Here is a 22,647-nt window from a genome sequence, read left to right on the forward strand (position 1 = left end):
GTATAGATACATGCGTACCTACCTAACCTTAGGTACCTAACATAAGATTTATTTCCCAAGCATGAAGCTCTATTTTATATTTTATTGTTCTCGCATCTCCTGTTTTATGCGCAATACATGTACCTACCTAAAGCAGCCTGTGCGATATATTTTGGTAATTATTAACTAGCCAGTTTGTTATGATGTTTTGGCAGGAGTTCTTGGTATGGTATACCGTTATTGCGTCATGGTTAAGCTGCTACTACTATCATATGAGGTTTGGATTATTACTATTGCTATTACAGATTATCATGCAAGTTTATGCTGGAAAGGAGATGCTAGGCTTTCTCTCTCTCCTTTTAGTCTTTCCTCATTCTCATCCTCATCCTCATCTTCTCATCATCCGTCGAGACGCTAAGCAAGCAAACGTGGTAAATAATGCCATATTCTAGTAACATTATAACGTTGTACACAATATCACCATAATGTGAGTTGTTTTTGAATAGTTAATGCTTATTAAACTGTGATATTTTACCTGTTTAACTAATGCTGGTCAGTCAAGTCTATTTGACTGTACTATGTATGTATATCATAGGTACATAGCAGACTGGGCTAGGTCGTTGCTAAAAATGTGGATCGAGATATTGTGCTCATGGGTCCCCCTGCTATAGCTGCAGTGCCAATGGCTGCACATGTGTACGAAAACGAGTGGACCCCTGTCGTAAAAAAAGGTACGAAGCACCAGGATATTACATATGTACCTGTGTACTAATGAACTAAGTTACGTATGTACAACTAAAAAACCACACCTAAAATATCTAAAATGTCAGATCGACTTTAACACAATTCCCGTTCCCGTTCCTGACAATAAAACGGCGAATAGTGTACCATGGCTTCCGCCTCGCCAGCACCGCATAAGCCTCGGCGCAAGACCAAGAAGGCCCATTTCGAAACTACTGTCAATGCCAAACCCGAAGCTCTAATCCGCACTCCTTCGTTCCCTCTCGCAGCTTTCCTCTGGCCAGCCCGAAGCTCTCTGTCGCAATGGGAGGTCCTACCGCTCATTCTTATGATCGTCGGCCTGTTTAGGTGGGCTGCAGGGCTTTGGGGATATTCAGGTTGGTTCCAATTAGTTTCCAATTCTGCTCCGTCTATCTTGGGCATCTCTTGGCTAACCTAGCTCTTAACCCTGTTAACAGGCTTCAGAAAGCCGCCCATGTTTGGTGACTACGAGGCGCAGAGACACTGGATGGAGATAACGACACATCTGCCAATATCGCAATGGTATTTCCACGACCTACAATGGTGGGGTCTCGACTATCCTCCCTTGACCGCCTATCACAGTTGGCTGCTCGGTAAGGTCGGCTCGCTCATCGACCCCGAATGGTTCGCACTCTACACTTCGCGAGGCTCGGACGATCCGACGCTCAAGGTCTTCATGAGGGCTACTGTTATTGTGTCCGAGTATCTGATCTATATACCTGCCGCGGTGGTCTTCGTCAGGAGGTATAGCAAGCTTTCGGGTGTTGCTCAATGGACCGCATCTGTGGCGCTGGTCGCAATCCTCATGCAGCCAGCTACCATCCTTATCGACCATGTTCACTTCCAGTACAATACGGTGATGCTCGGATTTGTATTAGCGAGCATGTCTAGCATGGTGGCAGGTCGATATATGTGGGCTTCCATCTTCTTCGTCTGCGCTTTGGGGTTCAAGCAGATGGCACTTTATTACGCACCGGCTGTATTCGCATTCCTCTTGGGAAGCTGTACTTTTCCTCGCATTAATATCGGACGGTTCATGGGGATCGCAGCGGTTACTCTTGCATCCTTTGCAGTACTTGTCTTACCGATAGTTCTAGGTACGCTATACGACGTAAGCCGAGGTATTGACTCGCGACCTGATCTAGATGGGCCCCATCCCCCGTTACCCATATTCGCCTTTCTCCAAACCTATCTAGATACGAATGCTTCATATTATCCCGTGGTTGAGCAAGCCGTTCAGATGGTTCATCGAATCTTTCCTTTTGCACGGGGACTATTTGAGGACAAAGTTGCCAACTTCTGGTGCGCAGCTAATGTGGTCATCAAGTTGCGGAAATATCCAACTGAACTCTTACAACGAGTCTCACTCCTAGCAACTCTCGCTTCAATTACTCCCCCTTGCGCAATTCTATTCTTCAAGCCCCGCAAGGAACTTCTCCCGTACGCCTTTAGTGCAACGGCGTGGGGTTTCTTCTTATTCAGCTACCAAGTTCATGAGAAGAGCGCGCTTCTCCCACTTCTCCCCATGACCGTACTCCTTGCAGGAAAGCAGGGGCTGGGAAAGGATATTAGGTCCTGGGTTGGATTTGGCAATCTCGTTGGCGTGTGGACCATGTATCCCCTGCTACAGAGAGTTGACCTATGGATGCCCTACACAGTACTAACGCTCTTATGGGCGTATCTGTTAGGCCTGCCTCCCGTATCGACCAGCGCCTACTTCGAGGAAGGACAGAACATATGGGTTCAATGGTTGACAGCAATTATCCATGGTGCTTTCTACGTCTCCATGGGAGCCTGGCATATACTGGAATTGTTTGTCACCCCACCTCCCGACAAGCCTGACCTCTGGGTTGTCGCCAACGTCGGTGTAGGCGCAGCTGGGTTTTCCCTGTGCTACATGTGGTGTCTATGGAGACTAATACAGGAGAGCGGAATCATGCCTCGAAAACCCCCGGGAACCAAAGTCAAAACAACTTGACGCGGGTCGAGACCCGTATTCATGCACATAGCCTATAATCTATAAAAGTTTCAAACAAAAAGTTGATTCTCCCAATATAGCGTTGATGCAATTTAATACATATTTATACCACCGTGTAGTAATGTAAGAATTGAGTCTAGGGGAGGGTGCTTATACGAGCTTATATAATATCTAGCTACCTACTTAAAGCAATCTGCTTAGATAAATTCGAAGCTGCTGCGAATCGACGGTTTATCCGAACCCTACCTGCCTTTATAGCAAGATGATTATGTAACTGTGGTTACTCACTACATAATGTAGCCATTGACTATGCTAGCACCTATAAGAAGACGGTGAAAATAAATAATGGTTACGATTGCAATGATAATCCTAAAACTAATACATTAACATTACCAATGATAATAATATCGAGGCTACATTATAACAGCCCGAGGGAATAAAAGGTAGGGGGCGAGGGAGGAGCAAAAACTATTCGGTTGAGCATCTAGCAAAGGCAAACTGGCAAGCAACTAGGTTAATAACTAATAAAGGGGCTATTATGTGGATCCATCTAGGAGTTGAAGCATGACTTAAACTGTCTTTCTAGAAATGTAGCGACTATATTTAATTCGGTCCCTCTAAACGACCTATTCATCAAGTCTTGCTCTAATTCATTCATTAGAATAGTCTCTGGTAGTCGGGGACACATTTCGTTTAATCGTATATGTAAAATATTAGACGGATAGGGATCAAGATCAAGCAAGGACAAAAGTCGCATTTACACCCACATCACGGATGCACGCACACGTGTCAAAATCCTAGTCTTCAATTCCCTTACGCTGTATAAGCTTATTTTGATCCTCCATTTGACAACCGAGACCTATCGCGAGGCAAGCAGTGAGCCGCGCCATTTTAGCTGATCTTTCCGGTTGAAAACAAAAATTTCGCTCCACGCCCGTTACGCCACACAATGTGCTGCCCAAGCTGGCATAGGCACATGGCGCAAGATGGCCTTTAGTTAAGCCTATGCGATCACGATGCGAAGTGCCACCAGCAGAGTTTTCCGTGGTTCCGTAAACTCCCATCGCTTAGTAGACCTTCTTCTTTTCGTCGATACTGAACTGGCCAGGGCCGCTGTTAACCAGCAGGAGAAGACCGCCGACGATAGACAGAATCTGGAAGAAGTCGTACTTGGCGAAGTCCTTATGGGGGTGGTGCTCGTGAAGCTAGGCGAAAAAATTAGCTTATAAAATAGCTTATAAAATAAAAGAATGTTTCCGGGGTCGCGTGAACTTACAGTCCAGAAGTTGTTAACCAAGACGTTGAAAACGCTCAGGATGAGAACTAGGAGAGTAGCGCTGAACTTGGCCTTGAATCCAACAACAACCATGACGCAGGCGATCAAACCAATGACAGACACACCAATTCTCCAGACCGACCACTCGCCACTGAAGACAAATCCGATGAATAGGAAGATTAGGAGTACACGACCGGCCAGCTGAAAGTACATCTTTCGGTCCTTCTCGTCGAGTTGGGGCAGGCCTGCGAACGCCTTGGTCTTCCTGACCCAGGAGTCGGACAGAACCATGATCAGCCCGCCGATGACGGAAAGGTTTCGGAGGAAGAAGTTGAGGTCGAAGATCAATCCATATCCGAGCGCTTGCGTGACAACAACACCCATGAGACCGGCAACGGCGTAGTCGGAGTGTTTGCGAATGATAACCATCGTGGAGCAAACAACCATGGTTAAAACGTTGACGATAAGGAAGAGATGTGTCAACCCGTTAGGAACTAGCAAAAAAGAAACAGCCAAGTTAGCTCGGGAAGAACAGCTCTAAGTTCTCTATAGAACTTCTCTATAGAACTTACTATGCCTGTAGCTGTTCAGATATACTAGTTGGTCGGACCATTGTGTTATGATTCTTAGAGCATCCTCAAGGAATGTAACGACAATTAAGAAACGCCCGATGGCAGGGAGATATCTGCGGAAGAAGCGTGTTAGCTAGACCTCTCATTCGATTTCCCCCTTTGGCTACAAGTTTTATATACACATATACGCGGGAACGTAGAGCTCGCGCGCGAGGAGATATTTACGTACGGCTTAACGGGCTCGCTAATAGTATCCAAAACATCCTCAATCTTACTGGTTTGTTCCCTGATCGCGTCCAGAGGACTAGGATCGGCGACTTCGTTCTTGGGGCCGCCAAAGGGATTCGGGCCACCGAGATGGTAGCCGGCTGTACCTCTGATCTGGGCCATTTTGTGATTTAATCGTGGACTACGTCGCCCAAGCCAGCTAATCTTTTTGCGCAAGAAGGCGGGAATAAGAAGACGATCGTTGCGCGTGAAGAATGTAAAGCCAGGAGGCGAATTCTACCTGTAAGACGGACGAGACGGGGAGCGTCGGTACCGGGATTAGAAACGGAGGTACGGCAGCTATATAAGGGTTAGAAGTAGAGAGAGTTGGATTAATAAAAAAGAGGAAAAAGAAGACTAGCAAATTGAAACCGTGGTTGAGTATTATTTTACCCTCTTGCCGATGAAGTTTTGAGGTTTTAATGTGTGCTAGACAACCGTGTCCTTAATTGACAATGATGCAAGGCCAAAGTTCCGACATGCCAGATTGGCTGATTGGCAATTGGTTAGGTTAGATTTCTTTTCTTACTTGACTAAAAATTGACTTAGCTTCGGGGGGGAGAACATTGTGGCATGGTTAGCGCATTGACCATAGGCTATGTACACTACCTGTATGGCCATAGTTTTAGAAATGTTCTTTGCGCTAGTCGGAAACTTGGCACCCGCGTCTGGAATGTAGTGGAATCAATGTACCTGTCCATCATCCAGCTCCGCTCGGGTACATCCACTGTACGAAGCTACACATGTGAGCTTAACCTTAAATACTCGGGCATTGGGTATATCCGCCGCCGTAAAGGTTAGCTGGATCCATTAAGACCTGGGTACCAGCATGACGCTTAGCCGCATGTTGCCAAAAATAAAGCTGTAATCCCCACGTAATCACCCACGTCCAGACCGAGTAACAAACATCAAAGATGAGATCCACTTGCTTAGCACATAGACCTGAACATCTCGTATAGCTTTGATTGGACATTATTAAACGGCACGAAATACATAGGGCTGAAGTAGCAAAGCCTCAGCTACGATGGATTGCTCGTACATGTCAGTCATCGGATGTCACTATTCTCTAGGAAAACGATCGTGTTACCAATTTACTAACTACCTAAGCCCCGAGATGATGATGCACATTTCCAATAAACGGAGCCAGATTTGAACTGGTTTTTGATAAGATGAGTGATGGAGAGACTGCCGTCAAGTATAACGCGAGGCATCTTAGCAAGAACGTGTATATAAGTCATATAAGTCAGGAATAACCCATACTAGGAATTAACTCATAACTAATAACTGAGTCGAGTGACTTGGTGATTGTCTAATATAACTACATCTATAAACCTCTTAGCTATATTCTCGTACTTGATTCCACCTTCGGGAATCCGCGATATCGAGTCTCTAGATCCAGTAGCGTATGTCCTTATGGTTCCTATCATGACCCTTTCCGCGTTAAGCCAGCAATCGGTGGTAGTTACGCCGTGGCGGAGGAAACACGTCCAGCACAATGTGACCAGGAAGGCCGACGATGAGCAAAGGGTTACGTACCGCCAGTCAACCTCCCCGGGAGGTGTCATCCCGGCCCTCGTGATATAGTCCCTATTCCCCAATACTACTCCTCGAGTAGGTAGGTATATACCGAATCCGGATAAGAGATATATCCAAGCATACAAGGTCCCTAGGATCTAAGGGCCTCGCTGCCGTACGGACCTATTTCATGAACCAGCGAATTGGTAATGGTAACCTAGAGCAATATCAGTCTTGAAGTAGTAGCCAGACAAGGCGAAGTCATCATAAGCCCTCACTCATTACTTGACTTGACCGGGCAATTGCAAGATAACCCAATCGAATATCCCCCCCTTTTCCCCTTCCCCCCTAATACCCCATTTTCACGCAATAACCAACGCATCAATAGCCGCCTTCGCAATCGCAATAACCTTCTGACACGTCGGCGTCTCCCCCTGCGCATGTATCGGCATCCCACAGTTCGGCGGCTGCCAATTCCCCGTCGCCACCAGCGCATCCATAAGAGCGTGCCGCGCCCGGCTCTTCTGCTCCATCTGGCTGACGATATCCTTCAGCCCGATATGTATCGGCAACGTATTATCCGTCGCCTCCACGGCGTCGAGGTCCGAGAGTCCGTACACGTCCGCCTTGAGCAGCGCCCGCACCGTCAGCCGCCACATCGCCGGCTCCATCTCCCGGCAGTCCAAGTTCCCCGCCGCCGTGCATATGTTCTCTTCGTCCACCGACCCGCAGCCCCAGAGGATGCCGCCGAAGCCGCGCAGTCGGAACACGAGGCGCCGCCGCTCGGCCGTCGCGAGGCTGGCTTCCTCGTCGACGGCGTGCAGGATCCGCTGGTAGGCGTGCACGATGCTCGGGATCAGCGCCGCGAGCAGCATGAGGTTCTGGAACGAGCGCATGATGTCCGGGCCCGAGTTGCGATCCGGCGGCTCGAGCCGGAACGAGCACACGGGGCAGTACACCGCGTCGTAGGCCGTCCGCGCCGCTTTCCGCGCGTGTCGGATCGATTCCTCGACGCCGTCGGGCTGCTTCTGCATCGAGTCGAGGGCGAGGTATAGCGCCGCGGTATGCGCGCAACTCGTCGTCGGTTTCGCCGCCGCCGGGGCGGTACCGCATGATGAACTCCCCATGCTTTCGGGCGTTGTAGCTGCTGGACTGGGCATCATCAGGTTCGGCAGTTGATCTATGCTCGGCAGGTCTGCGGCCGATACGAAGAGGGACGGGTCGATATTCAACGAGGAGAAGGACGGCGCGGTCTCGGGTATAGGGTCGAAGCCCACGTCCCCGAGGCTATCCCCCGCGTACCCGAAGGACCACGAGAAGCCCTTCTCTTGCGGCGAAGTTATCGGCGCGTCGAGATTATTAACGTTGGGTTCGCCCGCCGCCAGAAAGTCGATAAAAGACAAGCCGAGGTCTTGGGTATCGGGCGGGATCTCGGTCATGGCGGTCTTATTCGCGGAGGCGGCATTCGCATTCGCAGCGAGGTCATTATTCGATTCGTCGTCTCGGGGACGTTTTCGCGGGCGACCCATCTGCTTCTGGGGAGAGTAGTGGCAGGCGATGCCCTCGCGCTTACAACGAGAGCAGCCCTCGGGCTCTTTGGTGCAAGCCAGCTTACGCGTGCCTGTAGCAAATGTAAGTCCAATCTATTATCTGGACCCGCGACGCAAACGCAAAATCACTGAACCATCGCCAACAAAAACGTACGGCATTCATCACAAGCCCTGTGCTTCGGAGCACACTCCGTAGCTGGGCCAACAACAGCCTCCGCAGTCGTCATCGTCGCCATCTTACGCGTAGATCTCTCTATGCTATGCTGAGCTTCACTTGAAGTTGTGTCCTTTAAGAAGGATGTTTGCAATAGTATTACGTCTTACGAGAGAAAAGATACGGCGCGCGCGGTCCTTCGTTCTTCAAGTCACAGTCACCTTGAGGGCGGGTCCCATTTCATCGATTCGTAAGCACGAATCGTGCCTCGTCTTGCTCCATGGTTCCAAGCATGGTTGGTTAAGATGGGGAGTACATTATAACTTTCTCATGATACCTGAAAATATGGACCGTGGAAATACAAAATTGAAGTATCTTTTTGCAGCTCTTCATGTACCGGCCAAGCCTTCATCTAATTGATGGACATTGGAGGGGAATTGTGGCTAATGCCGGTATTAACGCCACTCTTCCCTCCTTAGCTGTTCTTACAAGTTATTCATATGTAGGGGAGGCTAAGGGAATCAGGGGCGAGTATATGTCTTCTCTAGGGGACCGAGAAAATAATCAAACCAAATCATCGTCTCTATTAAGTAGCATTAGCTACCTAGGTAGTCTAACTAACTTAGGTACTTTGTGTAAACTGCTAAAGACTGGTTCTGCCCTCGGACACGTAGTAGAACCGACGTAAGCCAAAAGGAATGAGACCCATCTAGGAATCGGTCTGATGTACACCTCTTTTTCTATCCTGTATTTTTAAAAGTCACGTAGACCTCACAAGTCACTCTTTAGCACACCGACCGACTGGGTCTTCGTCTTGCATTTCACCGACCGCTCTTAGATCCGCTAGAAACCGTCGAATCCTCAATCCAGTTTTTGTCCGTATCAGCGAATCATACGCATTATCGGCTGCCGCGTGTATAGCTACTTGAAGACCCTTGATGACGTCTCTGTCGCTGATATTTGCGTCCTCGTAATCGAAGAATACGTCCAAATCCTTTAAAATGTCCCCGGTCTGAGGTATCGTAGGTAGCGTCTTTTCCTTTGAGGAATGGGATGTTGGCTGTTTCGGCGGTGGAGCGGGTGGCTCCCGAGTAGGCTCAGGTAAGGACGGTGACTGCTTCTTTGGCATCGACTTGGGCGATTTAATGGGTGGCATCTTCCGGTTTACGAAGAGGATCTCTTCGTTTAATCTAGGCCGGCGTGTGGGAGTAATCCCGGAAGCGTAATAATTAGAGCGACGAGGTGAGTGTCGCTTCTGATTCGTCTTATCTACCAAAGTTGGAGGGCGGCTGTATAACTGAGTCGATTTATCGGCTTCCTGCTCCAACTTCTCGAGCTTCTGAGAGACTTCATCCAACGCCCGCTCTAAAGAGGAAGTCCGGCTAACAGCATACCGCGCCGCAGATGGCAGCGAAGGAACTGTGGAAGGAGATGTCCGTGGCGACACGCTACGATTACGATGACTCATTTTGGTGACGGGAACTGGAGTATTTTTTGATCTAGCGAGGGGATATAGCTGAATCTTTTCCTGGCCTATGTGAGCCGGCGATTTTTCCTTTCCTTCTTTGATGGTTTCAGGGGGAGGATATATCCGAATCTCTTCCTGATGTACACGAGTCGGCGATGTTTCCTTTCCTTCTCTGATGGTTTCAGGGCGGGGATATACCCGAATCTTTTCCTGGTGTACGCGAGTCGGCAGTGTTTCCTTTTCTTCTTCGATGGTTTCGGGGAGAGGGAGACGAGCCATGGCCACATCCCGCTTGCGTAGACCAGTATGTGCTAATGGTTGCATCGTCCCGGGTTCTGGAACAGCTCGTGGAGCCATTGATCCCGAATATCGTGCATGGTCACCGCGCTTAACTCCGACCCACGATAACTTTCGACCAGATGGCTCACGACGTGTAGGGGACGCAATCGGTTTCGATGCAGCCGCACGACGCAATCCAGACGGGCGGGTCCCAGGGCTGAGAGAAGAATGGTTATGCCGTGCCTGCTGAGAATCTATAGTCTTTACCCGGTGGCTAACCTGGTTATCCTTGGTGGGTTGACGTGTATATTGCGGCTTGACTCGACTGCTGCTGTAGCTTTCCCTGGCTGGCGACTTCTTTCTCAACCATGGCAAGATGCTTCCTCTCCGCTTCGGTTTGGATTTTGGGCTTGGTAATGCCTCGATCGGATTACCCGCTGGGGTGAACTCGACATACGACCCAGAGCTCGAGCCTGATTGCTCGCTCAAGGCATCATCTTGTCCATCAAATTCTCCATCTACTTGAACAGAGGCTTCAACGTACTTAGCCGAACTACTTATAAGCTTTTCATTGCTTCTATGTTTTATCAGAGGCCTGCGGCTCTGTTCTGCGGATGTTACGGCAAGGCCAGCTGCTTGAAATTCCTTCTGATATGGTAAGAGGGGCTGGACAGTATGATATGACATCTTCGAGTCAGAATCGGTGGGCGTCATAACCGGAGCCTTGCCAGCTGCTCCGGCGGCATCTGCGTACTTCTCAAGTTGTCTTGTAAATCGATTCAAGGCCTTGCGCTGGCTTGAAGTTCGAGAAGGGATTTCTGACGACTGAAAATGCTCTACCGCTTCCTCTTCTGGTATGACTAAGGTTGATAACTGTCGTTGCTGGACTAGTGATCTATTAATTGCATCCCAGACGAGAGGATCTGCAAGGCCAAATCTTTTCTCTCGGGCCTTTCCTCGATTCCGCGCTGCAGTACTCATACCCCTCCGCCGTAGGCCACCGGCAATCTGGCTACTATGCTCCGTCTTTTTAGTTGAATAATTTCTACTATCAACAATTTGGGCTTGAGTGCGATCCCTACAGAGCTGCCTGTTTTCAATTGAGGTTGCCGTCTTGGGTTTCATATTGGGTATTTGCGATTGTCGTAGGGTACCCCAATATGGATGGTCCTCTGTGAACTCGGGGGCTTGTATTAACGAATACTGTTTACCGCCACTCGTAGATTCCCCCGTTCCTCGCGAGGGAAGACGCCTGCTAACTCGGACGCCATTTTTCTTTCGACTAATCCTGCGTTGCCGTTGTCGTTCTCCAACCGAAGGTTCTAGTAATGGTGGGCGAAATAATGCTTCGGTGGCTCGTTGGGAGAGCTGCTCATTTGGGATTGCCGATGGATGAGTAATTTTCGGTCGACGATGTGGACTCCCCTTCTAAGGTAAACTGAGTTTAGGCATCGTCGATATTCCAAGAGTGATCCCCAAAAAGATCCCAAAGGTACCTAACGTATGCTATGAAAAGGGTGTATTGACTGGCCACATGTTTAAAGCAAAAATTTAGAAAAGAATAATAATTTCAGGGTCATTCCTGGCCTCGTCCTCAGAAGGTGTCATATAGTCTGAAAGTGAGCCGTCCTTGCCCTTAGGGGGTAGGTAGTTTGGTAGGTAGATGGAGACTTGGAGGTTGGCAATCGTAAAAGTTCCTTGTATGAGATAATGAGCTGCGGCTTCCCGGGCGTGATATTATTACAGTACTTCGTATGGTAATTTGAGACAGTCGCGATTGCAATGGCTGTCGTGAACTTGTAGACTAAGAATCTACCTCTTATAGAAGACTTGGATGAAATAAATCGTCGACGTCATCTAATATCTTTTATACCGGGCGCCGAATACATCTCTAACTGACGATGCCCCTTTCGTAGGAGGAATTCAATGGCAGCAAAATCTCTCTTATCAACCTTGATATTCTTCTCGAATTCAGATCTAAGGTACAAGTTAGTCTCTCATAACTACGTGATAGGAACATATTAATCTAAAGCCTTTCAAATACCTGATAAATGATTCAAAATGCGGCCGCGTAGTCTATGGTCAATTGTTAATTCTAATTACATGACGAAGGTTGAGTACAGCTACACGAACCACCGGTTTTTTGCGGCTCTCGCGGAGACATTTGCGGTAGAGTGATAGGACATCCTTTTGCAAGCCGGATAGACGCATTTTGAGTGAATCTTATATAAGGAGTTTAAACCGATCAAGAAGAGATTGATACGACGGAGCGAAAATAAAGTACGCCTGTTATTAATTATTAATTAGGTGGTTGTGGAAGTCTCGGACATGATCAATTCAGTTACGACGATGTGGATCAAAGCTTGCCTCCATTGTGTTATAAATATGAATAATAAATATGAATATGCGCATCTTAAAGAGTAGTTTATTTATTAAGCGAGTATTGTACGTAACCCTTGTAGGCATTAGTATGGGGGACATAATTATGAAAATCTATTTTCTAACTGATAAAAACATCCACCGAGGAGAGTCTATTCTAGATATATCATGTTTTACACATAACCGTCTATCAGCTGAATATACGGCAATTGAGGCCCCTTGAAAGTGATAGCGGTATAGAATAATAGTATTTGTTTCCCATCATTCCAACCCCACGTATGAGGTTGTATACTGTAAGTCTGTAACGTGGTCCACCAGGAGAGCTGCTTCATCGTTGGACACAGATTCTGTAGGAGGCAGAAGACAAGAATAAAACCACCTCAACGATTCCGAAAGTAGGCCCTCATTCCCTGGACAGCGACCCAGCCAGCAACGGCGACCGTCACTATGATGCGTAGCTCGCGTAGCGCAGCCGCGGTAGTCGGATCGAGGCGGATGATGTGCACATGGTTGATAGCACCTGCGTGCTGTGCAGCGAGAGAGAAGGATTCCATTGTTTACCGTAGGCCGTGCTGAATAATTGTAGGCTTATACGATGATTATAGATTATAGTGTAGTATTTTGTATCCGTTGAAAATAAAATGCTGTTTAAGGGCTGTTGCTAATGTTTAATTATCGAATAATTATCGGTCAAGTCAAAGCCTACCTATGTTTGATTTCTAAATAATTCATGCAGCCAACCGAGAGTTGAATTATTTAGCGACGTACTGCCAAGTTTTGTGGGTTCTTTTCTTCCCTTCAACGCCTAAAATAAGACTCAATTTATCTCCATGTTCTTTTTTGGATGAGACTATCTTACTATCTTATGTGAACAAGGAATCAAGTATGTTAGTAAAATGAAAACGACAGCCCGTATTCACCCTCGTTTAGAAATAAATGAGGGTGCTGATAAAACTTCCACTGCTATAAACCTGGCGTCATATTGTTCTGCTCAGTATAAATTGCCCGTGACAAAAACTTGAGCTAAGAGCGCTATACATCACTGTCAATATTCGAGCACAGCATTCGGTGATAGCATTACTTCATTTTGGCTACCCATTTTGAACTATCCACCCGCCGGACGAGGACGCCATACATAAAGGCGCACATTGTATATATATATAACTCCTATTGCCCCGAACCAGCCCGCGACGACGGAGAGGAGCAACATGTATGCAAATTCGCTAAGTGAGGGTATCGAGCATGCAAGAAGCGCGTTTCGCTCATGCAACAACGGCAACAGCACCATTAATAACTAAGACACCGCCAGGAACCCACCGACCATGGCAGCAATATTAAAAAAAAACACATATTCACTTCTAATTACACCTTTTGAGGCATGTCGTGGGTCTCAATCGCAACCTCCTTCTCAACCTGCTCCAGGTTCAAGTGAGCAACAGCCGCGTCCTCTCCGTCGATGACCTTGGCCAGCTCCTCGAGCGTGGGACCCTTCGTCTCCACGTACATAAAGTACACGAAGGCCAGCTCGCAGAAGATCCAGCAGGTGTAGATGATATACAGCTTCCAGGAGTGGTCCAGGCCGAACGCCTCGAAGGCGACCGGGTTGGCGTACACGTTGAGGCACAGCGCGGCCTGGATCATGATGTTCAGGACCATAAGACCCTTGGCGCGGAGCTTGTAAGGCAGGATTTCGATGGCGTAGCCGACCAGCAGACCCGACCACGCGAACGAGTAGAAAAAGCTGAACAGCCAGATGAAGAAGATCATGGCGTAGTTGGCGCCGGGGGACCGGTGCTCCCCGTATAAACCCGCACAGAGCGTCCAGAAGATGAACACGCCGAACATACCGGCTGTCGAGCTGAGGAACATCGTTCGGCGACCCCATCGGTCCACGAGCGTAGCCATGGTAACTGAGACGATAAGAGACAAGATCATTTGACCTCCGGAAAGCTAGAGGCGTATCAGGTTAGAGACGGCTTTTTCTTCTTTTTCGACTAGGATTATGAAAACTTACGCCGAACTTGGAGTTGGAGTCCCTCACACCAGCCTGGTCGTAGAGCGTGCTGGCAAAGTTGGAGATGATGGCGTTACCAGACCATTGGGAGAAGAGACCTAGTGACAGGAGGACCGCCAATCGGTAACGATTTCCCTTGGTCCTGAAGAAGTCGAGGTAGCTGCTGTTGGTCTTGCTCTCCATCTCTAGCTTGATGGTCTCCCTAATCTCCCGGTACTCGAACTGGACTGTCGGGTGGTGGGCGTTGCCGTTGGCGTGGTACTTGGTGAGGATCGCGAGGGCCTGTTCGTGCTTGTCCTTGGCCATGAGGTATCGAGGCGACTCGGGGATCCACCAGATGAAGGTGATCTGGATGATGGAAGGGAGGGCCTGAAGGATGGCGGGAATACGCCACGACCAGTCGTTCTGGATGTAGTTCGTTCCGAAAGAAAGCCATGTGACGACTACGAAAGCGTTAGCAACTCCCACTCTACACAAGACTTCGAGAGGCGCGACGTACCAATGGCACCCGCGTTCCATAGACAGTTGTAGACGGCCGTGAGACGACCACGGTGCTGGGGGTGAGCAATCTCGGTCAGCAACATGGGAGAAGCGATTTGAGCCAAACTGTTTCCGAATCCCATCATGGCGCGACCGCCCATGAAGGAGCCGATGTTCTGGGCAGTTCCCTGGAGTATAGCACCAACGATCATGATGACACAACCGATAATGATTGGCATTTTACGGCCATAGTGATCAGCTATTACAGGCCTATAACATGTCAGCACCTATAATTAATTTTGTACCGCCGCGGCGCAGGAGAAGATAATTATTGGGACCTACACTAGGGGAATCGAGCCCAAGCTACCAATCTGGTATAAAGCAGCAAGAAGACCGAGTTGCGATCCTTGCGGGTTGTTGAAGAAAGCCTTCCACTTGTCGAACACTTGCACCGAGTTAAAGAACGAGCTATATAAGTTTTTGTCAGTTGGCAATGCATATTTAACTAACTACGTCCAAGAGAGTGCTGCGTTATAAGCCATACCCGTCGTAACCAGTAGTCGCCGAAGCGACGCAGAGTATGAAGCAGTAGAAGTACAGCTTCCTCAAACCGGGGTCCCTCTTCCAGTCGACCCTCTCAAAGTCCGGGGCCTCCTCCTGCGCGTTCGCGATCTCCTCCTTTCGCGGCGCCTTCTGCGAGATGACGCCGATAGCCATCGTGTCGGTTTGGTCGCGAACTTTTCTTTTCACACCGCGCGAGTGTGATTGGCTGGCGACTATGTATGTCGAGGTGTTGCAACCTAAAGGGGGACAGACTCTTGCTGGTTCCTCCGGTGAGGTTGAGGCTTACTGAAAAGCTTGGTCTCTTGAAGTTGAAAGGGTAGAGACGTGATGGGTCTATATACAGCGAGGCGCCCGAAACAAAGCTCGAGGGGACGGAGGGACCAGATATAATATATGATCTATGGGAAGACCAGGGACCACAGCAAGGGTACCATCTACATTGGACGGGCGAGCGGACCGGTAGAGGAGCTCACTTGAACGAATTGCACCTAGCCCGTAGCCATCTCACTTCCTGAACGCGAGATCTGGAATGGGACCCTTTCTCATGGTAAGTTACATACTTACACGTGTGGGTGGGTTGCGGGTCTTCCTTACCCCATTGCCCCCCCATCCCATCCCCTAGTCCCTCCCGTGGCGCCATGGCCCATGGGGAATTGGGACCAAGTGAGTAAACGGACCGGGGTGCGGGCTACTAGTAGGGGGGCACCCGTTGGCCATGGGAACTTGAGAACCGAGAAAGAAAGAAAAAAAATAATAATAATTCCGCATTTCGGTTAATGAATCTTAATTCTGGATGCACCGAGCACGAGCGATCTGGGACCCGGCCGAGTTACAACGCCACCCGTATATAATCAGGTCGACACCAAGCCGTTTGGCATGACTTGCAGGTATTCTATATTACTCGGTAGTTAGTATATTCGCATCTGTAATAGGTATATATCTTTGTCATTGACCCTCATGCTACGTACCGGTTTGGTCGTAACTAGTAGATCTTCTACCGTGCCCGGGATAATTCTGCGGGAGGGTAGCCCTCGCCGGTGTATCGACCGGCCGCCCATGTCACGATTTGATTTTGATATGATAAACAGCTGCTAGGTTGGCTGGGGGGCCCAGAAGCGCTGGAACTCTTCGAGAAGGCATAATAATACATCCTGGCTACCTACCTAGGTATGTATACATGGTACCATAGTACGGCAATCGTAGATGCCGTGTGATGAACTAGCTCCTCAGCGAGCGAGCAGCACGATGCGAAGTTGTCTTTGGTTGGATATAATCGATTTGCGGGGAAATACTCGACCAGTAACACCGATACCTATCCTGGATCTGATCCCACCGCGGGACGTGAGAGACGAACTTGGTTTATTTGGGTTGTGTAAGTTAACGTATGTAACTATGCCAAATGCATTCACATAGTTATTTATTCCTCCTATTGGGTGGCAATTGGGTAGCATCTGGATGGTGTACATATGTACTTATGTATTATTCTAGCGACAACACCACTTTTGGACGACACCTCTGTTTCATGATGATCAACCCATGCCCTCTTCAGATTGTCTCTGCTGTGGATTCATTAACGACCTGTGTCCCGAACTCCGTAGGACTACGACTGTCTATTCTGATTCTAGCTTAGACTAATTGGTTCCATGGTGTCGGAGACGGCCTGGAATATAATACTACTAGAATAGATCAGCCTATCGCTTATATGGCAAATAGAGGTTGCACCGTAGTGAAGCGAAGCGGACTTTGGTTACAGTTAAGCATCTCTCTATTACCGTACGCGTATAGGTTCATGTGGTTAACAGATCTGACCACTGAGATCAGCTATACATAAAAACTCTTCGCCATCAGATGAATCCATTATTCAGAGCTTTCTGCTCGTCCATAGAGAACAGATTGGTATTGTTGGGATAGTGCTATATCTGACCCGAACTATTCTGCGGCGGTCGTAGCAGAAATTAAATTAACAACGCTTGGCATTCTGCCCCCCCTCGTCCATCTTTGGATGCTTACAACACCGCCCTATTGGGTATAACTATTGCTAAAAAGAGCTAATTGTCTTCCATCCAACTGCCTATATGGTATTTTGGAGAAGGCTTGCGTTTACTACCTCTTTGCTGTATAATACCGTCGTTCTTCCACACACACGATCACACCAAGAATTCGATACACCTGTAACTAGTCCAAAAGCTTCAGACGGGAATGGGAGGAATACTAAGAGATTACCTAGACGTACCTAGCAAGGGTTTTCAAAACAGTAATCAGCTTAAACCTAGTTAGGCGCTCAGCTGTTAGCCAGTCAGCAGATATCTCGCTTCGGGATACCGTCCCGCGAAGCCGGACAATTGGAGAAGTCGAGTTTAAGCCAAAGCAATTCGTAGGTAGTCATTTTCGAGCCTCAATACGAATACCTACAGCTCTAGTAGCTAAACGCCTCTCTAGTAAGCCACATGGCGCTTTTGTTACGGCTCATTGTCCCAGTTGGGATATCGTGAGGTCTTGGTTAAGCGTTTAAATTGAAAGACGGGTTCTAGCTAGCTAGCCTGGTAGACTTTGTCGTCATTAATTTTGACCGATATAAGATGATGCTCCTTGGATGCGGTGTAAGTGAATTGCTATTGTACCTCGGTGCGCTGGTTCTACCACTGCAGCTAGTGAGGCGACTACGTAGGCGCCGGATTCTAACCAAGCTGCAGATATTCGTGAGTTGTTACCAGCTGTACCTAGTAGAACGCCTTTAGTTTGCCCCAGATCTGGGGAATTGTGACGCTAACTTGTAGAGGTTGTCCCCCGTGGGAACCCCAGGTTTCTCGAAGGAATGGCATTGTCGGACCGCTCCCACGACTCACGAGAATAACAAGCTCACAACAGCTGGGCCAATACCTAGCCTCAGAAGGAGCTGCTAGCGGCGTTCGCTTACAACTTGCAATCATCGAGCCAAGTTTAGGTCATCAACAAGGCGGCGAGTCTGTGCCTCTCATACGCCGCATAGTGTATTTTAGAGAATTAATCGCTCGATCCAATACGTCGATGCTAAGCAAGTATTCTTGAAATCTTGGACCCTCAGCTGCCCGTTCTGAAATCTAGACCGGTGGATCATCGTGGACGAGTTGAGGATGAAGACATTTAGCCTAAATGCGGCAAAAATGCCTGGTCGGTCATTTGCCGGGGCCCCATGTAACAAATGATCAGGGGTCATATTGGCGGAAGCTTCCGAGGCAAACGCATGCTTTGCCAGGGTTGCGGGATGGTGCAGTTCTGAGAACTGTGCTATGAAGCATAGTTATGCCAGCCTCGTAAGCTAGGTCGACGAATTCATCCATGATGAACAAAAGTACCCGCGGATGAGAAGACAATCCTACAGTACTATCATGTAAGTCATCACCGCACATCTACTCAAGTCTCAACCATTAGACCTACTTCATTCACTACCTAATGTAATTACCCCATATGGTCTCTACTAGCTTGGTGCGTATAGGTTGGTCACCAATGACCCGGAAACCCGGATATATGACCTAATTAGAGGCAACGGTTCTTATCAAAGAGCCTCTGATCTCGGCCCAGGTTATATATACTTGGTCCAAGGCAGATACTGAGATAGTTGACGCGAGAGAGAGCTGAACAAAGTGCCATGGCTGATTGGCCGCCCTGGCGTGCGCTCTCCTATTCCCATGTCTTTGCTAACGAGGTCTATTTTCGTCGGCTGCATAAATCAAGCGCAAGCGGCGCAATTCTCTCGGTTACGGGCTCAAACGCATTCAGCCTGACAGCAACAAATATCCGTCTAGCCCACATGGCTCATGGCCTGCATAACTTGGAATATCAAATAGACCGAACAATTGCACCGAAGAGTGGATTCTGCTTTTATTACTCCTGTTGAACGCCAGTCAATGCGTAATGCGTAATGCATTTTGAGGTATATCGCCTCATATCTATCCGATCCGGAACGCCGGCTCGCCGTAATACAATCGATCCCTTATTGTACAGAGATTTTTCTTAAAAGTGATGGCGATCTTGTTCGCTCGTGGCTCATTATATCTCTATACTTGGAACCCGAAGCCGGCCATGCATGTTCGGTACTGATCTATAGTCGTCTTGCAATCGCTGGTGGGATCGGCTGCCTTTGAGAATAGCATACATTCGTCGCGCTTCGACTTTTCATCTTTACAGACACAGCAGGGCTGATGAGTATACGGGTTAGTATAATTGTGATAGTTTTATGAAAATCGGTGCATTCATACTTTCGGCTTCGACGTTGCGACCGCTTGGGAGCCGGGGCTCACGACAGGCTTGATCTCAGAGTTGGAGACGGAAGCTATGGTAAATAAGTTAGCAAGACGTGATAGTTAGCTGATATATGTTTAGAAAGCTTCCTTACGCATTGAGATGCTTTGCGACGCCATTGTGCTTGTGTTCTTCTGTGTTCAGAGTATGTAAATAACGTGCGCATCTATTGATGATAGGGTATTCTGAACTTTTGTCTCGGGATGTGGCGGAACTGCCAATTAACCTAGTGATTCAAAAAAAAAGATGGATGGTATGACGTGATTTGTAATTGACGGCCCATCACTTCGTACCTAGGTAGGCACAAAGATAACCGATAAGATATCGGCCGAACTGCTCACACAATCACACAGCCATAAATCTTTATCTAAATTCCGATCTTTGTGGCGCAACCGGTCATTACATTAGCTCCATCACCAACGACGCCAAAAGTTCCAAGATTCCTCTTTCGGAACTGTCATTTCCATAGTCATACACCTACAAGCTCTTACAATCATAATGTATTTACCGCTTACCGCCCATTACCTATGGTTGGTTACCAGCTGGAGGGATAGCTGAACCAGCCTTAACGGCTAGTTAGTACAGGGTATAGTCAAACAGAAACTCCACAGCAGTGAGAGATGATGTGGGTACGAAGACAGGGCATAATAACATGGTCAAATCGAAAGAACATTGCATTCGATACACACTGACACTACTGTCTATTCATTCTCTCAAAAGACCCTTCCTTCGAAGCTTCTGTTCAGTCTTCTAATCTCTTATACTTACCACCATGCTCATATAATAATCTATTAGACCTGCCCATACCGTGGCAGAGACACTTTCAATTTACTTTGACCAGTCTTATTATCTTATGTGATACTTCAAGCTATTCCATTCCGTTGCCGACGTAGCCGAATTGTTTGAAACATTCATAACTATCAGGAACTAAACATGGCCACGAGCCTCCGTAATGCGATATTAGTCGCTCTCGCAGCTACACCTACAATCCAGCAAACATGTACAGGCGATGTAAAGTGTACCTGCGAGCTACTTCGCGATGTTTTAACAGAAGTGAACGGAACTGTACTCCCTTCGGACGGAGACACATATAAAGACATCGAAGATGAAAATTAGTAAGTTGTTTCTAGTATAACTACACCGAGACATCGAGAGGACTAACTCGTTCCATTTACAGCTCTGCAGCATGTAGGCTACCGGCTGCGTGTATTGTCAGCCCGAAGAACGCCCAAGAAGTCTCTACCGTAGTCAAGATACTCTCTCAGACTGGGGCCAAGTTTGCCATTAGAAGTGGCGGTCACAACTACATCCCGGGCTTCGCGAGTGTCGACGAAGGGGTTCTAATTTCGCTTTCAAGCTTGAACTCGACCGAGTTATCAGAAGACAAGAAAACCGCCAAAATCGGGCCTGGCAACAGATGGCAGGCAGTTTACGAGGCTCTTGTGCCCGAAGGCTTAGTCGTAGTCGGTGGGCGTGTCGGTCCTGTCGGTGTTGGCGGGTTGATGCTCGGGGGTGAGTAAATCCTGCCACTCATAACGGAGGCGTTCCGGGATGATCGAAATTAACGTTAAGAAGGTGGACTAAGCTACTTCGCAACCCAGCGTGGCCTTGCTCTTGATAACGTCAAATCGTACGAAGTGGTTCTAGCTGATGGGGCTATTGTTACCGCTTCGGCTGACAACGAGTATTCGGACCTGTATCAGGGGTTACGAGGTGGCGCCTCTAACTTTGGCATTGTAACAAGTTATGAGCTTTACACATATCCCGCTAGGGACTTCTACGTCGACGCCCGTGCCTATAGTCCGAATCAGACCTCTGATTTCCTACGTGCCGTTGCCGAATATCAGAAGGAGGGACAGCTAGATCCATCGTCGAGCATTAGCGGTACGTATAACCTAACCTAACACCTAGATCTAATTCTGTAATAGGAGCTAATGTAAGAATAGTACGTAATAAGATCCTTTTTTCGCTCATGCCCCTTCTCTTCCTATATAAGACATTAACATGTAACAGGTCCAATTACTGGAAAGCGGTCCGACCATTCTTCTACTTTATAACGAACCGGTGCAACAAGCTAAGGCGTTCGATGCCTTCTATGCTCTTGGTACATACCAACCAATCGTACCGGCTTTTAACGGTTCGCTCTTGGATATTATGGCTTTAACGGGATCACGATTCTCAACCGGCGAGACGCGCACTTATGGCGAGACGTTTAGCCACAAGACAGACGCTGATCTTATGGTCGAGTTATATAGTATCTTTACCGAGGAAACGGCGAGCCTCCCTAGCGGCGCTTCGGCAGTTTGGGTGCCAAATTCAATTGCAGCCAGTGTAGCTACGCTGGGGAAACAGCATGGTGGAAACTTGCTAGGTTTGGAGGAGGTCCCGCAACAGTGTGAGTCTGCCATTCCCCTTTGCCGTTTATTTATAAAATAGTAGGTACTAATAGAACCTCCTAGGGTACGAGTGGTACATTACATGGACAGAGCCAACGCAGGATAGAGCTATATGGGATATCTCGCAGCGAATAACTCAGCGTTGCACGGACGCGGCCAAAGCGAAGGATCTGCTTTTACCGTACCTTTTCATGAACACGGCGGGCAAGACGCAGGACGTGTTGAATAGCTATGGCGCGGACAATGTCGAATTCATAAAGGCGGCAGCAGCTAAATACGACCCTGGACGAGTGTTCCAGACGCTCCAGAATGATGGATTTCTCGTCCGGAACTTATAAACGTAATAACTAACTAGCTGGTGTATTTAGGTTTGGTTTGTATATTGAATCTGAGCGGTGTGTGTATAGGAATAGAATAGAACGCCTCGGTACAGAGTATATGCGAATAGGTAGAGTAATAATTAATAGTTATGTACATCACACCCCGAATATCCCTTCCCAGTTAGGTGTGCGATATGGATATCTTAATTAAGACTTGGGCGTATTTATAACGTTCTCTTCTTAAAGAGATTTTGCAAATATTAAAAACAACCTAGAAGTCTGTAGCTAGTAAAACAAATCCATGTGTGCTGTCGAGCAAATGAGGGTGAAGAAGCACCGTATAAAAATAGGGGGAGATAAGGAGCATTTAGTCGTTATTTAATCCTGGCAAAACGGTCCCATCCTCCGTTTAA

At 48.0% G+C, this 22,647-nt stretch overlaps 9 protein-coding genes across 9 annotated transcripts; 3 read left to right on the forward strand and 6 right to left on the reverse strand.

Moving 5' to 3' along the window:
• Positions 1-804: 804 nt before the first annotated feature.
• On the forward strand, positions 805-2,895 carry F5Y00DRAFT_222345 (glycosyltransferase family 57 protein). Its single transcript, XM_048005704.1, has 2 exons — positions 805-1,097; positions 1,179-2,895. Exons 1-2 carry the CDS (start codon positions 869-871, stop codon positions 2,717-2,719), a joined length of 1,770 nt encoding a protein of 589 aa, XP_047870044.1. The 5' UTR covers positions 805-868; the 3' UTR covers positions 2,720-2,895.
• A 417-nt stretch (positions 2,896-3,312) lies between these two features.
• On the reverse strand, positions 3,313-5,334 carry F5Y00DRAFT_222347 (SURF4-domain-containing protein). Its single transcript, XM_048005705.1, has 4 exons — positions 4,797-5,334; positions 4,568-4,680; positions 3,996-4,489; positions 3,313-3,924 (listed from the first exon to the last, which is right to left on the reverse strand). The coding sequence occupies exons 1-4, from the start codon at positions 4,955-4,957 to the stop codon at positions 3,787-3,789; spliced, it is 906 nt and encodes a 301-aa protein (XP_047870045.1). The 5' UTR covers positions 4,958-5,334; the 3' UTR covers positions 3,313-3,786.
• A 743-nt stretch (positions 5,335-6,077) lies between these two features.
• F5Y00DRAFT_222348 (uncharacterized protein) lies at positions 6,078-6,703 on the reverse strand. The gene is made up of 2 exons (XM_048005706.1): positions 6,628-6,703; positions 6,078-6,566 (listed from the first exon to the last, which is right to left on the reverse strand). Exon 2 carries the CDS (start codon positions 6,397-6,399, stop codon positions 6,112-6,114), a length of 288 nt encoding a protein of 95 aa, XP_047870046.1. The 5' UTR covers positions 6,400-6,566; positions 6,628-6,703; the 3' UTR covers positions 6,078-6,111.
• On the reverse strand, positions 6,704-8,570 carry F5Y00DRAFT_222350 (uncharacterized protein). The gene is made up of 2 exons (XM_048005707.1): positions 8,054-8,570; positions 6,704-7,970 (listed from the first exon to the last, which is right to left on the reverse strand). The coding sequence occupies exons 1-2, from the start codon at positions 8,133-8,135 to the stop codon at positions 6,712-6,714; spliced, it is 1,341 nt and encodes a 446-aa protein (XP_047870047.1). The 5' UTR covers positions 8,136-8,570; the 3' UTR covers positions 6,704-6,711.
• Positions 8,571-8,831: 261 nt separating this feature from the next.
• Positions 8,832-12,733, reverse strand: F5Y00DRAFT_256618 (uncharacterized protein; the record flags this gene model as incomplete). Its single annotated transcript, XM_048010437.1, has 2 exons — positions 8,832-11,228; positions 12,602-12,733. 2 exons carry the CDS (start codon positions 12,731-12,733, stop codon positions 8,832-8,834), a joined length of 2,529 nt encoding a protein of 842 aa, XP_047870048.1.
• Positions 12,734-13,000: 267 nt separating this feature from the next.
• Positions 13,001-15,548, reverse strand: F5Y00DRAFT_1436 (general substrate transporter). The gene is made up of 5 exons (XM_048004394.1): positions 15,218-15,548; positions 15,016-15,141; positions 14,693-14,943; positions 14,194-14,636; positions 13,001-14,129 (listed from the first exon to the last, which is right to left on the reverse strand). Exons 1-5 carry the CDS (start codon positions 15,388-15,390, stop codon positions 13,542-13,544), a joined length of 1,581 nt encoding a protein of 526 aa, XP_047870049.1. The 5' UTR covers positions 15,391-15,548; the 3' UTR covers positions 13,001-13,541.
• A 1,642-nt stretch (positions 15,549-17,190) lies between these two features.
• Positions 17,191-17,843, forward strand: F5Y00DRAFT_1506 (uncharacterized protein). The gene is made up of 3 exons (XM_048004529.1): positions 17,191-17,408; positions 17,465-17,615; positions 17,677-17,843. The coding sequence occupies exons 1-3, from the start codon at positions 17,313-17,315 to the stop codon at positions 17,727-17,729; spliced, it is 300 nt and encodes a 99-aa protein (XP_047870050.1). The 5' UTR covers positions 17,191-17,312; the 3' UTR covers positions 17,730-17,843.
• Positions 17,844-19,274: 1,431 nt separating this feature from the next.
• On the reverse strand, positions 19,275-19,637 carry F5Y00DRAFT_256620 (cytochrome C oxidase copper chaperone-domain-containing protein; the record flags this gene model as incomplete). The annotated part of the gene is made up of 3 exons (XM_048010438.1): positions 19,275-19,415; positions 19,476-19,549; positions 19,613-19,637. The coding sequence occupies 3 exons, from the start codon at positions 19,635-19,637 to the stop codon at positions 19,275-19,277; spliced, it is 240 nt and encodes a 79-aa protein (XP_047870051.1).
• Positions 19,638-19,939: 302 nt separating this feature from the next.
• F5Y00DRAFT_222371 (FAD-binding domain-containing protein) lies at positions 19,940-22,408 on the forward strand. The gene is made up of 5 exons (XM_048005708.1): positions 19,940-20,633; positions 20,696-21,030; positions 21,094-21,401; positions 21,532-21,913; positions 21,978-22,408. The coding sequence occupies exons 1-5, from the start codon at positions 20,452-20,454 to the stop codon at positions 22,250-22,252; spliced, it is 1,482 nt and encodes a 493-aa protein (XP_047870052.1). The 5' UTR covers positions 19,940-20,451; the 3' UTR covers positions 22,253-22,408.
• Positions 22,409-22,647: the final 239 nt, after the last annotated feature.

The sequence above is a fragment of the Daldinia vernicosa genome, assembly GCF_022497035.1.
Source record: "Daldinia vernicosa strain CBS 139.73 unplaced genomic scaffold F5Y00scaffold_1, whole genome shotgun sequence".
Lineage (NCBI taxonomy): Eukaryota > Fungi > Ascomycota > Sordariomycetes > Xylariales > Hypoxylaceae > Daldinia > Daldinia vernicosa.